The sequence below is a fragment of the Peromyscus leucopus genome, chromosome 12 (genome assembly GCF_004664715.2).
Source record: "Peromyscus leucopus breed LL Stock chromosome 12, UCI_PerLeu_2.1, whole genome shotgun sequence".
Taxonomy (NCBI): domain Eukaryota; kingdom Metazoa; phylum Chordata; class Mammalia; order Rodentia; family Cricetidae; genus Peromyscus; species Peromyscus leucopus.
The window spans coordinates 58,737,476-58,753,216 of NC_051073.1; the positions used below are offsets into that span (position 1 = coordinate 58,737,476).

Consider the following 15,741-nt stretch of genomic DNA (forward strand, 5'->3'; position numbering starts at 1 on the left):
GGTAACTATTAGAGAACCATTAGTACTCTCGGGTTCAGGTGTCATTTCACTGAGGAAGTTATTACTATAGTAAAAGTTTTGAATACTTAAGATGCCCTTTAGATGTCAGTGATATTGTGTGTGTGTAAAATTATATATGACAGTTATCTGTACATATGCTTTCTGTTACTTCAATGGTAGAATATATTCTATTGTATTTGAGATAGAATTAATTTGTAACTGCTAGTATAAGGCAAAGGATTTTAGTATTTTATAGTTGTACTTAATTAAAGGTGAAGAAATATTTTATTGTAGGGTTTTTTTTAATATCACAGGTAAAGCTTTTTAGACTGTAAGCAGCAGGTCAAATTATAAAATATATAATTTTAACAAGCCATAATTTTTAGATACAAAGAAAATAGTTTCAAAGGATAAACTTTTATGATCTATATTTGATTGATAAAGCTGGGTTGGATATTGACTTCTCTGTTTATGTGAATAGTTGAAACAAAACTCTTAAACTCTATTTTCTTAAAGGAAATAAAAGAAACCCCCTTTAATAGTCACAATGATGTTGTCCTAGTTTACTTTTAGCTGCTGTGAGAAATACCTTTTTGCTGTGAGCAAAAGCAACTTGGAGGGGAATTATTCAATTTCATCTAACAGGTTGTAGTCCAATATTGAGGGAAGTCAGAGCAGGAACTCCAGCAGGGCAATAACTTGAAGCAGAATCCATGGGGGAATGCTATTGACTAGCTTGCTCCCTCTGGCTCATGCTTAGCCAGATTTCTTTCTTTCCTTAAAGAAAGTTTTTTATTCATTGTATGTACCAACCACAAATCCTGCTTTCACCCCTCCTGCTCCCCATCACCCTCCACCCCGCTTCCTCCAAAAGAGTAAGGGCTCCAATGCGGAGTCAGCAAAGCCTAATACATTCAGTTTAGGCAGGACCAAGCCCCTCCCCACTGCATCAAGGCTGAGCAAGGTGTCCCATCACAGGTAATGGGCTCCATAAAGCCAGCTCATGCACCAGGAATAGATCCTGATCCCTCTAGCAGGAGCCTGTCAAACAGACCAAACCACACAACTATATTCGGTATGCAGAAGGCCTAGTCCAGTCCCATACAGACTCCACAGCTGTCAGTCTAAAGTTCATGAGTTTTTATATAACCTGTGATCACCTGCCTAAGGGTGGGCACTGCTTATAGTTTTCTGGGCCCTCCTACATCTATTAGTAATCAAGAAATATACCACAGACATTCCACATGTGGATCTGATGGAGGCAGTTCCCCAGTTGAGAGTCTTCCACCCAAGTGACTCTAGCTTGTATCAAGTTGATAATGAAATCTAACCAGTATAGATGGTATATTGATTATTCCTTTCTAGTAGTAAAGGGGTATTTCTGAAAAAGTCATCCAGACCATCCATATGTAGTAAGTCACTTGCCTCTCCAACTCAGCATTCTTAAACTTTCATGCTGTAATTTCCTTCTTTTTTCTAGGTTACATAAACACATATCTATTCAAGCAATGTTAAATCTGTAAATTTATTGTTTCTGTTGTCCTATTAGGTAAGTGGAATACTTTGTTTTCTTTTGTCACAGGGTGCTTTGGTTAGTGCGAGTTCAGATGATACACTTCATTTGTGGAATCTGAGACAGAAAAGGCCAGCCATTCTTCATTCCCTTAAGTTTAACAGAGAACGGTAAGAGCATTTGTGAATAATTGTTATGTATGACAGAACTGTTTCTTGAGAAACTTTTATGCTAGCTTGACAAGCTTTTTCTTTTATAAATCTATGCTATAGTCTGATTTTTTTCATAGAAAGTGAATAATTGGGATAGGTTCAGCCACTTATGAAAATGTGAAAAACCTAAACTTTTTGTTCTCTAAGTTACCGAACATCACTTCAGCAATTGTATTTTCTTTTCCCTGGGCTATGGCAATGAAAACTTAGATCTAAGATTTAAAACTCAAGTAAAAACAAATTTCCCATATTATTTCCCATATTTTTATTATTTTAGATATCTCCAGCATTCCAACCCTGACCCTCTTGCCAAAATACTTTTTAGCAGTAATATCAGTTCTAATTAAACACTGAATTTTAGCATTGCCAAAGATGGTACTTTGATCAAAATACAGTTCCCCTTGGCCGGGCAGTGGTGGCGCACGCCTTTAATCCCAGCACTCGGGAGGCAGAGCCAGGCGGATCGCTGTGAGTTCGAGGCCAGCCTGGGCTACCAAGTGAGCTCCAGGAAAGGCACAAAACTATGCAGAGAAACCCTGTCTCAAAAAACCAAAAAAAAAAAAAAAAAATACAGTTCCCCTTATTTTAGAATGATCACAGCCAGGTGTTTATTTGAATGCAAACAGGAGAAGTTATTTTATTTGTAATAAATTGTATGACATTATAATATTTTCAGTGTTGGATTCACTTAGACCTAAACATATGCACATCCACTTAACTAATAGTCATCTGTGATTGAGTAAACACCGAGCTGTACCTTAACTATGTACAGTAAGTAGTCTATCTACTACTTGGGAAGCAGCCAGACTTCGTAGAGGAAGTGGAAAAGCACATCTGATGTTAATGATAGAAAGAGAAGCCTTTGAGAAGTAACTTTATACAGACTGGCACCATTCAAACCAAGGTAAACACTGGAGGAAGCAGTTTTGACCTAGAGCTGAACATTTCTTTTTATAAAAGAAATTGTTTTCATGAATACTGCAAAGGAACAATGGGCCAGGCAGTACAAAGAGCATGGTATGCTATCTTAAATTAAATATAAAATAAGTAGTGCAGTAGAAATGTAAGGAAAACTATAAGATCAGTTCAAAGGTGCTATACTGCTATACCACTAAAGCTATCACCTATCCAGACTTATGCTGTTCATCTCTATCTGGTCATAAGATTTCTTTGAGGGAGGGGAGCTGGGGGATGATTCAGTTGGTCAGTGCCTGCTGTGCAAGCATGAGGACCTGAGTTTGGATCCCCAGTCTCCCTGCCAAAGCTGGACCCTTGCGGGGTGGGGGTGGAGGGGGAGTATGGAGACAGGCAGATGCCTGGAGCTCGTTGGCCAGCCAGCCTAGCAAATCTGTGAGCTTCAGGTTCAATGAGAGAGGATCTGTCTCGAGGGGGAAAAAGAGCTACTGTGATAAAGGAAGAAACCTGCTAAGAACCTCTGACCTCAAAACACATCCATGTGTACATTCACGCCATGTGCACACATGCATGTATGACACACACACAAGATCTTTTCTTTTCCATCGCTTTGAGTAAACCTGACTATTCACTTTTTTTCTTTTTTTATTTTTATTTTACAATACTATTCAGTTCTACATAATAGCCACAGATTCCCTTGTTCTCTCCCTTCCTGCTCCCTCCCCTTCCCCCCCCCCCCCCCCCCCCCCCCGTTCCCACGGCCTCCAGATCAAGGTCTCCCACGAGGACTGGGATCGACCTGATAGACTCAGTCCAGGCAGGTCCCTGACTATTCACTTTTGTACTGATGGACAAAGTGCATTGTTCATTTTTTGTTTTTTGTTTCCTCACTACTCACATACTTTAAAGGGAATATTATGGTTCCCTTTATGACTCTCTTAAAAGGAAGAAATGTTGATGATCATGTTTTCCAGTTATAATTTTATTATCTCAGTTGAAGTGAGTTAGTTGGTTAGCAATACAAGTAGCAAGCCAACAGGTCTGGTGCAAGTTTACATCCTAGGAACTCTGGAAACCATTTTGTTTTAAAGGATTTAACATTTTTAATTTTTAAATTCTATATGTATGAGTGTTTTGTTTCCATGAATATCTACATACCAATATATATTTCTTGTAGGTTTGTTTATCCAAATATCAATAATTTATATCCTTTTATTTTTAAATAATATCTCACAATATTAATGACAAAAAATTTAGAGTATCTAGTTTTTTTAAGTTTTGGTCATAAAAAAGATCTTCTGAGCATTTGTATATAAGTATCTTTGTGATCCAAATTTTTCATTTCTCTGCCAAAATTATTGCCCAATAATTCAACTGCTAGTCTTATGGTAATAGCTTTTTGTTTTTGTTTTTGTTTTTTTGTTTTTTGATTTTTCGAGACAGGGTTTCTCTGTGTAGCTTTGCGCCTTTCCTGGAACTCACTTGGCAGCCCAGGCTGGCCTCGAACTCACAGAGATCCACCTGGCTCTGCCTCCTGAGTGCTGGGATTAAAGGCGTGCGCCACCACCGCCCGGCAATAGTTTTTTTTTAATGAGAAGAATTGAAATTATTTTCCTATATGACTATAAGCTTAGGGGAGTGGGAGGTCCCAGCTGGATCAGGAGCAGAGTGGGAGAATGGAGAGGGAGATACCATGATGAATGTAGACCCCAGGGGAATAGGAAGAAGCAGAGTGCTAGAGAGGTCCCCAGAAATCCACAAAGATACCTCCACTGTAGACTACTGGCAATGGTTGAGAGAAAGCCCAAGCTGACCTGCTCTGGTGATTGGTGGCTGAACACCCTGGCTGTCATGATAGAACTCTCATCCAGTGTCTGATAAAAGTGGATGCAGAGATCCATGGCCAAGCTCCAGGTGGAGCTCTGGGAGTCCAATCGGCGAGAGAGAGGAGGGATTGTTAAGAGCGAGAGATATTGAGATGATGACTGGAAAAAGCACAGGGACAAATAGACGAACTAGTGGAAATGCATGAACTGTGAACCAATGGCTGAGGGAACCCCCATGGAACTGGAGCAGGGCTTCTGGATAAGTGAGACAGTTGAATAGCTTGAACTATTTGGGAGGCCCCCAAGCAATGGAGCCAGGACCTGTCCTTGGTGTATGGGCTGGATTTTTGGAGTCTGGGACCAATGCTGGGACACTTTGCTCAGCCTTGGTGTAGGGAGGAGGGGACTGGACTGGCCTTGGCTGAGTCTACCAGGCTGGGCTGACTCCCCAGGGAAGACCTTGCCTTGGAGGAGGTGGGAATGGGGGGTTGACTGGGGAGGACGGCTGGGTGGTGGGAGGAGGGAGGACCAGGAAATCCATTCCTGATATGTGAAATTAAGTTAATTATAAAATAAAAATACTACCTAAAAAAAGAAATATAAGCAGAGATCATTTCTTCATACTCTAGGAATTGGTCTTATCACTGATTTCTGTTTTGTAAGTAGTGACTTGCACTGGTGTTTTAGATTGCATTTACCTAATAGATAGAAGTGTTTATCAGCTTTGTATGTGCCTTTTTTCCAGCCATAAATCTTCTGTGAGAAAATGCTTATTCATGTCTTTTCATTTTCTAGCTAGGTTCTTTATTTGTACATGCCCCCTTTATGTTCTACAGGTATTTTTTCAGTCATGTTATTTGTAAATATTTTCTCTCAGTTTGTAGCTTGTCTTACTTTCCCCCTGTAACAAAGTCTTTCACAGGAAAAAGTGTTTACTTATGATAAAATCCAATTATTATTCCATCTAGGTTTTCTAAGTTTCTTTGATTCCAAAGGTAATTGTTTTCCTATTCTAAAAGGTTTTTATACTTTTTTTTTTTTTTTTTTTTTTTTTTCGAGACAGGGTTTCTCTGTGTAGCTTTGCACTTTCTGGCGCTCACTTGGTAGCCAGGCTGCTCAAACTCACAGAGATCGCCTGCCTCTGCTTCCCGAGTGCTGGGATTAAAGGCGTGCGCCACCACCGCCCGGCAGGTTTTTATACTTTTAAGTCCATAATTCACCTGAAGTTGTTTTTGTTTGTTTTGCATGTGGGTTTATAGGTCAAGATTTATTTTTTATCCTGTGACTATCTAGTCACACCACTATTTGTTGAAAATATCCTTCCTCCATATAATTTCTTTTTACTTTATCAAAATTCAATTAGATGTATTGTCTGGATCCGTTTTTTGAATCCATATTACATTTCCTTGATATATCTGTCCCAGGGCTAATGACACCCTTTTTGATTACTATATATTATATATATATATATATATATATATATATATATATATATATATCTTTCTATTCTATTCTATTCTATTCTATTCTATTCTATTCTATTCTATTCTATTCATCATCTATCTAGTAAATTTAAAATTGAGCTTTAGTGGTTGCTCCTATTTTTTAAAATTTTATTTAAGTAACATTTTTATGCTTATTTTAATACTGACCACAGTTTCACCTCCCTCCTCTCCCCTGCCCACAAGCTTCCCATCTATCATCCTCTGCCTCCACTCCTCCTCCATCTCCATTCAGAAAGGGGCAGACCTCCCATGGTTCTGAATAAAGCATTGCACATCAAGTTGAGGCAGGATTAAGCTCCTCCCCCTGAATCAAGGCTGGGTGATGTAATCCAGCATGGGGAACAGGTTCCCAAAAGTCAGCTGAGCACCAGGGACAGATCTTGGTCTCATGATAGGGACCTTACAAAGAGACCAAGCTACACAACTGTCACACACATGCAGAGGGCCTAGGTTGGTCCCATGCAGGCTCCTAACTGTTGATCCAGAGTCCATGAGCTCCCACAAGCTCAGGTCAGCTATCTGTGGGTTCCTCTGTCATGACCCTGACTCTTATATAGCTTGTACAGTCCATCCTCCCCCCCCCCTTTTTTTTTTTAAGATTTATTTATTTATTATGTATACAGTGTTCTGCCTGCAGGCCAGAAGAGGGCACCACATCTTATTATAGATGGTTGTGAGCCACCATGTGGTTGCTGGGAATTGAACTCAGGACCTTTAGAAGAGCAGCCAGTGAGTGCTCTTAACCGCTGAGCCATCTCTCCAGCCCCCATCTCTCCAGCCCCCATCCTCCCCTTCTTCAGCAAGACTTCTGGAGCTCAGCCCAGTGCTTAGCCGTGGATCTCTGCATCTGCTTTCATCAGTTACTGGATAGAGTATCTCTGATGACAATCAGGGTAGTCACCAATCTGATTACAGTAGATGACCAGTTCAGGTACCCGCTTGCTTGCTATTCCTAGGAGTCTTAACTAGGGTCATCCTTCCATGGACTGGAGAGATTGTTTAGCAGTTAAGAGCACCAACTGCCCTTCCAGAGCACCTGCGTTCAATTCTCAGTACCCACATGTCAGCTAGCAATTATCTATTTATTATTATTATTATTATTATTATTATTATTATTATTTCAGAACTGGGTTCAGATTTATTTCCTTTACATATAAAGTTTTAATAGCTTTTGCATTTCTATAAAAATCACGGAAATTTTATGGGAATTGGACTATGATAGTTTGGAAAGCATTGCCTTTTGTTTTTTTTTTTTTGCCATTTTTGATTGAGTCACACTCTATGTCTCTCCATTTGTTTAGATATTTAAATGTTTTCTTTCAACAGTTCTTTATATTTTTTGGTATACAAGTCCTATCCATGCTATGACAGCTCTATAAATAAGCATGTATTTCATGGATGGTATGTAAGCTTTTTTGTTTGGAGTCTGGAGAGATGGCTCAGTGGTTAAGAGTGCTTGCTATCCTTTCAGAGGACCTGGTTCAATGTCCAACACCCACAACTCATAATTCTAATGCCAGTCCCAAGAGATATGACACCTTTTTATGGCCTATGTACACATTACACACATGTGGTAATGCATGGAATAACAATAAATAAATCAACATAAAATTATTTGGAGGGAATATTTACTGCTACCATATGGGAATACAATTAAGTTTTAAATGCTGAGTTTTGTAATTTATATTTCACTAAATTTACCAAAGTGTTTTAGGTTCAGACAGATTTATATACATAGGACCTATGTTGTAGGACAGAGACTGTGCTCTGAAGAGTCTGAGTGACTGTGCTTGTACATGTGCTCTGCTCTCACTATCTGGATTCTTCATCTTATCTTTGAACTTGAGTTCTATAAATGGTCTAAATAGGACTGAGTAGCATGCTTTGAACAGAGACATAATATGTCTTCTGCTATTTCTTTCCACACCATTCTTACCTAATGCATTTTCAGTGTTCATCATATATCTTCCAAAAACTTAATGTCATGTTTGGGGATTAGAAGTATCTATGCTTTGTTAAACTTTCTGCTCTCACTGTCCTGAATTTTTAAAATAATTTCATCTTCGCAACTGACTTTTGTAAGTGGTCTAGTATAACAGTAGGATGTATTCATAAACAGGAATGTGATAATATGAAACTCCACTGTGTTTTGTCGTGTTATTCACATATAGTGTTGTGATATTTGTGATTCTAAGGTAATCACAGTGTTTATTTTTAAATAAGCACAAGGCAATGTATCAGGTCTATAATAGAGAAAACAGACAGCCCTAAAGGGCCTGTGGTGGTTAGTCTTATGTTAGTTTTGACACGAGCTAGAATCATTTGGGAAGAAGGATTCTCAGTCGAGAAAATACCTCCATAAGATCAGGCTGTAGGCAGGCACACAGTGCATTTTCTTAATTAGTAATTGATATGGGAAGGCTCAGCCCATTGTGAGTGATGTAACTCCTGGTCTGGTGGTCCTAGATTCTATAAGAAAGTAGGCTAAGCAAGGCGTGAAGAGCAAGCCAGTAAGCAGCACTTCTTCAATGGCCTCTGAGTCAGTTCCTGACTCCTGGTTCTTCCCTTGGGTTTCTTGCCCCAATTTTCCTGGATGATGAATGTAAAGCTGTAAGATAAAATAAATGCTTCCCTCTCCAAGTTGATTTTGGTTATGGTGTTATGTCACAGCAATAGAAATCCTAACTAAGACAGGGCCATAGTTTTCATACAGACTACGGTTTGCTTCAAATAAAAAAAAAATGATGGCAGTGACATTCTAAGAGTTACCCTGTCTTACTGCCTTTGTTCACGTTCATTTCCTCTATCTGATGATGATAATTATGATCACCTAACTTATCATAATGACACAGAAAAGTTATAGAGCAACCACAGTTTTTCTTCCAAGTCTTCCCTGCACACCAGGAAGCTAAATGTTGACAGTAATGATGGCGTGCAAGCAAGTGAAAGAAAAGTACATTCTAGCTTGTGAAATGCTTGTGCTTTGATATATATATATATATATGGGCTATAAAATATAAATTATTTCAATAACTAAGCATATGAGTTATGTATATCATTTTGTTTGAATTTGAAACTGCTGGCACACAATATAAAATGAGTGTTAATACATTTTGAGATATCAATTTTTAATTTTTCTTTAGAAAAACAAGGATGAAAAGTCAAGAGAGAAACTATAATGAAAAAGTTTTATATTTTATTATTAATTTTTTTGTTTTTAAATAAAATGCCCTATAGTTGTATTTTGCACTTGGCCTTACAATTTATGAACCAGTCTTAGTTCTAGGAGTTTGTTTTGTAGGCTTCTTGGATTCATATACTTAAAAAAGCATATTATCTGAAAATGGGGAAAATATATAATTTAAAATTATAAGACTATTATTATTAAGCCATCTTTTCTTGTCTTACCAAACTGTCTAGATAATGCTACATGTGAATGGTAAGAATGGGCTGCCTTGCTTTTTTCTGTCTTAGGTGAAAAACTAATTCACTCTTTTACAACTGAAAACTGGGAAGAATCTGAAAGTCATCCAAGGAAAGAGTTGTCTTTTTAAATATAAGATCATGTGTAAAAAATTTTAATTATTATTTATTTATTTATTTATTTTACATCCTGACCACAGTGTCCTCTCCCTCCTCTTCTCCCATTCCCCCACCCCAACTCCATCCACTCCTCCCCTCTTCTATTCAGAAAAGAGCAGGCCTCCCATGGATATGGACAAAACATGGCATATCAAGTTATAGTAAGACTAAGCACCTTGCCTTGTATTAAGGCTGAGCAAGGCAACCCAGTATGAGGGACAGGGTTCCAAAATCCAGAAAAAGAGTCAGAGACAGCCCTGCTTCCACTGTTAGAGTCTCACAAGAAGACCAAGCCACACAACTGTCACATAATATGTAGAGGACCTAGGACAGTCCCATACAGGCTCCCTGGTTGTCTATTCAGAATCTGTGAGCTCCTATGAGCCCAGGTTAGTTGATTCTGTGGGTTTTCTTGTAATGACCTTGACCCCTCTGGCTCCTACAATTCTTCCTACCTCTCTTCAGCAGGATTCTGAGATCGATCTAATATTTGACTGTGAGTCTCTGCATCTGTTTCCATCAGCTGCTGAATGAAATCTCTCTGATGACAATTGGGCTAGACACCAATTTATGAGTATAGCAGAATACCAAGAGACATCATTACATCGACTCTCCCCCGGTCCATTCATATTTGGTTCTATCTTAGGTCTCTGGGTCCCGGCAGTCCAGGCAGTCAGGGATGGGCTCACTTTCCTGGCATGGGTCTCTGGCTGGACCAGTCATTGGTTGGCCACTCCCACAGTCTCTACACCACCCTTACCCCAGCACATCCCAGAGGCAGGACAGACTGTAGGTCGAAGGTTATGGGATTGGTATCCTAGTCCCTCCACTGGTCACAGATGACCAGTTCGTGCTACAAATTCACTGTTGTTAGGAGTCTTGGCTGGGGTCCTCCTTGTAGATTACTGGGAGTTTCCCTTTTACCAGGTTTCTTTCTGACCCTGAAATACTCTCCTTTTATAGTCAGTTTCTCTTCAGATCATGTTAAAATATTGTTATCAACTGATCACATCATCTCCTTGCTGTGACGAACCATCTGATATAAAGCAGCTTAATGATGGAAGGGTGTTTTGACTTCTGATCTGAGGGTGTGATCCATCATAGTGGGAAGGCATGGCAGTGGGAACATGAGTCATTTGTGTCCACAGTCAGGAACCAGAGATAAGTGCTGGTGCTTAGTCTGGTTCCTTCTCTCTTCCTTTTTATTCCCTCTGGGACCCCAGCTCAATGCAATGATGCCACCCATCTTCAGTGTAGGTCTTCCCCCCAGAGGCCTGTCTCCTAGTCCTAAATCCAGGCAAGCTAATCGTGAAGATGACAGGCACCTCATAAATTTAACCCATTTGGAAAGAACCAGTCCTTTGAAAATTTATTAACACTAGCCCAAAAATTTAAGTTTGTTTTGTAACTTCCTTATATATTATTTCCACTTGTATTTTATGTAGCCATAGAAGATACCTAGTCTCTCTTCCAAAATAAGATTGTTTAAACTGCCAGTTAATAAAATTGCTCCCTGCTTTGATATCACTACCAACCCTAGTGTACTTGCATGCTATGATTTTCAAAAATTTTACTAATCCAGGCACCAGTTCCTAGACGTAAACTCTAGTTGATCAATAATTTTTAAATGTAAAAGATATAAACTTATGAATAAATTGTAATGTTATATAATACATGGATGGTATAAATGAGTATATTATAATTAACATTATGTGTAATTTTGTAGTCCTCGATTATAGGGTAGAATTACTGATTTTTATTGAAATTTAAGGGTAAGCAAAACTCTCTTTTTTTGGTTTGAGCCATTATCAAACCAACCTTTTTAAATGAACCTATACTAGTTGATGCTTTTTAGAACCAAAATTCAGAATTTTCTCTATACCCTAAATTAATACAATTTTTATTATATAAATTTTCACTCCATGGTACTGGCGTGTATAATTATATCTTAATTGTGTAATTAAACACCTTGATATACTTCTTACAGTAGACGAGAAAATGATCAACTGAAACCTTTTCCTTTTGATAACTGCTTTTACTTCATAGAATTAACCTTTTTTAAATTTAAGAAAGTACAGAGAATGTAATCCTTAGTACGTATAACATAAAATGCTTCCTTACAAATGACCTCTGTTGGTTAAGTGAAAAGTTATAGGACACTAGGTGATTAATTATCTTAAACAAAAATAAAAATCAAGTAACAGAGCTTGTCGTGATGATGCACTCTATAACCCAAACTTCCAGAGACTAGACAGATTGTTGAGAGATTGAAGCCATCCTTGGATGTATTATGAATCTATCTCAAAAGACATAAAGAAGAAAAATAAATCAACTAACAATCTGTAAATTTGTAATTTAAATTGCAATGAGGAAATTAGTTTAGGTATTTAAGACAAATGTGTGTCTGATTTTATTTGTATAGATAAAATAATAAAACTATCATTCAATTTTGTGAAATGTTCTATTAAATTTTAAATTTCCAAAGGGGTACAGATGTGCCTGATAAGTTGTGTGTCTCTAGCATCTAAGTATGGGTACATATTAAACATGAAGTAGGAGCTGGGCGGTGGTGGCGCACACCTTTAATCCTAGCTCTCGGGAGGCAGAGGCAGGTGGATCTTTGTGAGTTTGAGGCCAGCCTGGTCTACAGAGCGAGATCCAGGAAAGGCGCATAGCTACACAGAGAAACTCTGTCTCAAACAAACAAACAAACAAAAAAACATGAAGTAGTTATCATGTTAATTAATCTTATGTGTGCTAATCATTATTTTTAGTATATTTTTAGCAATGTAAATTGAGAATGCATAACATTTTGATCTTATATTTCTTGCTTGTCCCAAGAAGTAATATACTAAAAAATAGGATAAATATGCCATAATTTTCATGGAAAAAGTAAACTATTTAAAGTAGTTTTCTTAATAATTTCAGCTAATAAATTTGTATGAAACTACATAGCCAAATAAAAATAGAAAAATTAATGATTAGATCCCAAACTGTGTCATGCATAGCTAATGTGGCCATACCTCCTTTTAGGAATAAAACTTTGTTGGAATATAGTTCTGCTTGTTAATGTGTGTTTGTCTGTGGCTATTTTTGTACTACTGTGTAAAGGTTGAGTAGTTGTAATACAAACTGTGTGGTATTTAAAGCCCAAAATATTTATTATATTTTAACGCTTTACAGAATATGATTGCCATCTCTAACTTGGGTTATTGGTAAGTCACTTTAATAGTTGCAGAAATTTGACTTAGTTTGTGTTATGTTAGATGGTTCCCCAAACAATGGCAAGTGATTGAGGTTTTTATTGACAAATTAGTTGGTTGATAGTCCACTAAGACTATATGAAAGGAATTTAGCTGAATATTCATTCATTTTTAATTTGGTCTTTTGTATAATAGTTCTAACTAGTATAGTTAGATAGTATAGTATATATATAGTATAGTATACATAAATCATGAGATTGTTTTACTTAAGGAAAATTTTCTTTTTTTATAGGTTAAATTTTCCACTAAAATTCCTGCCTATCAGTATTTGGGCTTCAGATACTACAGGGACACTATCACTTCTTTTCTGACTGTTTTTTAGTTATTGTCATTATCATCCTCAGTGCTCTTTCTTCTGCTTCCCTCTTCCTCATTTCATCTCTATCATCATAACAGTAATTTCAGCTCTTCTCCTGAAAGTTGAAGGGAAACTAAGCAGTCATCATTTGACCACAGAAAAGGCTTCTTCCAATCTGTTCTGTAGATGGTCTGATAAAGCTTGCCATATAAATCTGAACATGGTTGAGACGCAGTTGATGCTTCCTTTGTAAAATGCAGTTTGTGATTTAGAAAGTCTGGAGTGAAGCATCACTGTATAAGTTTATGGTGCATGTTTACGTAGTCTTTGATGCTGCTGGTCAGTCATCTTACATGAATAGCAAGGACTGAAGATGTTTTTTAAAAATGAAATAAAATTTCAGGTTATTTTGCACCTGATATTATTACTACCATTCATACCTAATGAATCATAACTTCTGTGCCTAGAATCTTAGAACACACACTAAAATTAGGTGTTTATTACCTCAAAGACTTAAAATATTTAAAATATTGGCATAATTTAGTGGATGTACATCAAAATCTTTCCCAAATTGTTTTAAAACATTATTAGTAGATACTGTCTCAGAAATACTGGACACCATTTCTGGTGTTGTTTTCCACCTGCAGCTCAATATACACTTGATTCAGCATATCTGAGTTAGGTTGTGCAATTACAAATATTCTACAAGAGGCTAAGTAAGGTCTTAGTTGCATTATGACCAGAATCATTATGCCTGAAACTCAAGAATTTACTGGCACCTACATGAGAAATAGCCCCAGTTAAATATTGGAACTTGTTGGAAAGAAGACCTTCAAATTCAAACTCTCCCAATGAATTTCTTTCTATCTATCTATCTATCTATCTATCTATCTATCTATCTATCTATCTATCTATCCATCCATCCATCCATCCATCCATCCATCCATCCATCCATCATACAGGGTCTCTCTACATAGCCAGGCTAACCTTGAACTCACAGATCCACCTGCCTCTGCCTCTTAAGTGCTCCGATTAAAGGCATGTAGCACTATGCCTTGCTCCAGTGAATCTCATATAGAACAATGATTTAGTACCATTTTCTTTTAAAAATAGTTTTGGGTTATGAATTTTGACACTCTTTCTTAAACTGAAGACTATGGTCATGGTCTGGGGTTGTGAATTTTTCCCAGTAACTTTTACTTGGAATGTTTTTATTTTTACTTTAAATTAATACTAACATCCTAAATGATTTGAACAGATTATTTTATAAAAAAATGCTGCTATGTAGGTTCAGTTCACAAAGTTTGATTTGTATTTATGATTATGTTAGTACCAAATAGTTTGATTTTGTTATGGATTACTGACATATCAGAAGTGTACTATTTATGTGTTAGACATTTTGTAACATACAAGCACCCCAGAGAACAAAGGAGTAAAGATTGATTTAGGCTCCTGGTTTCAGATGTTTCAGTCCATGATCACCTGACTGTTTCTGCACCATTGGGAGACAGAACATCATGGCACAAGGATGTAGAAGAGCAAACTGATGCATCTCATAGAAACCAGGAAACAGAGAGTATATGCCTAAGACAAAGGCCCTTTCTCTTCTCTTCTATTTTATCCACACCCCCAGCTATAGGATAGTGACATTCGTATTTAGGTCAGGAACTTCCTCTGCACTTAATAATTTTGTGAAAATCTGAACAGATACACAACATCAGGTCCAAAGACATAGCTCAATGGTAGAGCACTTACCTAGAATGTGTTTGATGCTCAACACTATTTTAAAAAAAACTAACCATCATAAAAATCATTAAAAATTCATTCACATCAAATTATTGTTAAAATAAGATATAATGTGCCATGGGACAGTTTAAAGCAGTTCAGATTGATATAAGTGGTGAAAAAAAATACAAAGTACGAACACACCAAACTTGAAAGAACTTGGCATCAAACCCATATTTATATTGTCATGTTTAAAATTCAAATATCACATGAATTACAGAATTCATAAATTGAGTCCTAGGAAATAACTTTGAAAATACATCCATTATTTAGGTGTGAAAATGCTTATTTTGTATATTGACCTTAAATAGTCAATAGAACCTTCATTACTTTAATTTTCCTTACTCTCCAATAAGCCTCTTCTTCTTTTGAAATTTTTATAAACATTAACACACTTTGCTTTTATTTTTCTTATGTATTTGTTTTTATCTCTCATGACCTATGTATCAGATGAAAAGGATGGTGGTGGTAGTGGTGTGTGTGTGTGTGTGTGTGTGTTATAATACTAGTTTTTATTTTATAATTTAATTTAATTTTACATATCAGCCACAGATTCCCTTGTTCTCCCCCCTCCCCACCCCCACCCCACCTTCCTCCCAGCCCACCCCCCATTCCTATCTCCTCCAGGGCAAAGACTCCCCTGGGAAATGAATTCAACCTGTCCAAGCAGGTCCAGTCCCCTCCTCCCAGGCTAAGCCAAGTGTCCCTGTATAAGCCCCAGGTTCCAAACAGCCAGCTCATGTACTGAGGACGACAGGTTCCCGGTCCCACTGCCTGGCTGCCTCCCAAAAAGATCAAGCTAATCAACTGTCTCACTTATCCAGAGGGCCTGATCCAGTTGG

At 37.5% G+C, this 15,741-nt stretch overlaps 1 protein-coding gene across 14 annotated transcripts in view; it reads left to right on the forward strand.

Annotated features, from left to right (window-relative positions):
- The window catches only part of Stxbp5l (syntaxin binding protein 5 like), a 246,753-nt gene that overhangs the window by 80,335 nt on the left and 150,677 nt on the right, over positions 1-15,741 (forward strand). For all 14 annotated transcript variants that reach the window (XM_037209769.1, XM_028895003.2, XM_028895010.2 and 11 more), the window contains exon 5: positions 1,583-1,683. In XM_037209769.1, the coding sequence (XP_037065664.1) occupies positions 1,583-1,683 (101 nt within the window). The remainder of the gene's footprint in view (positions 1-1,582; positions 1,684-15,741) is intronic.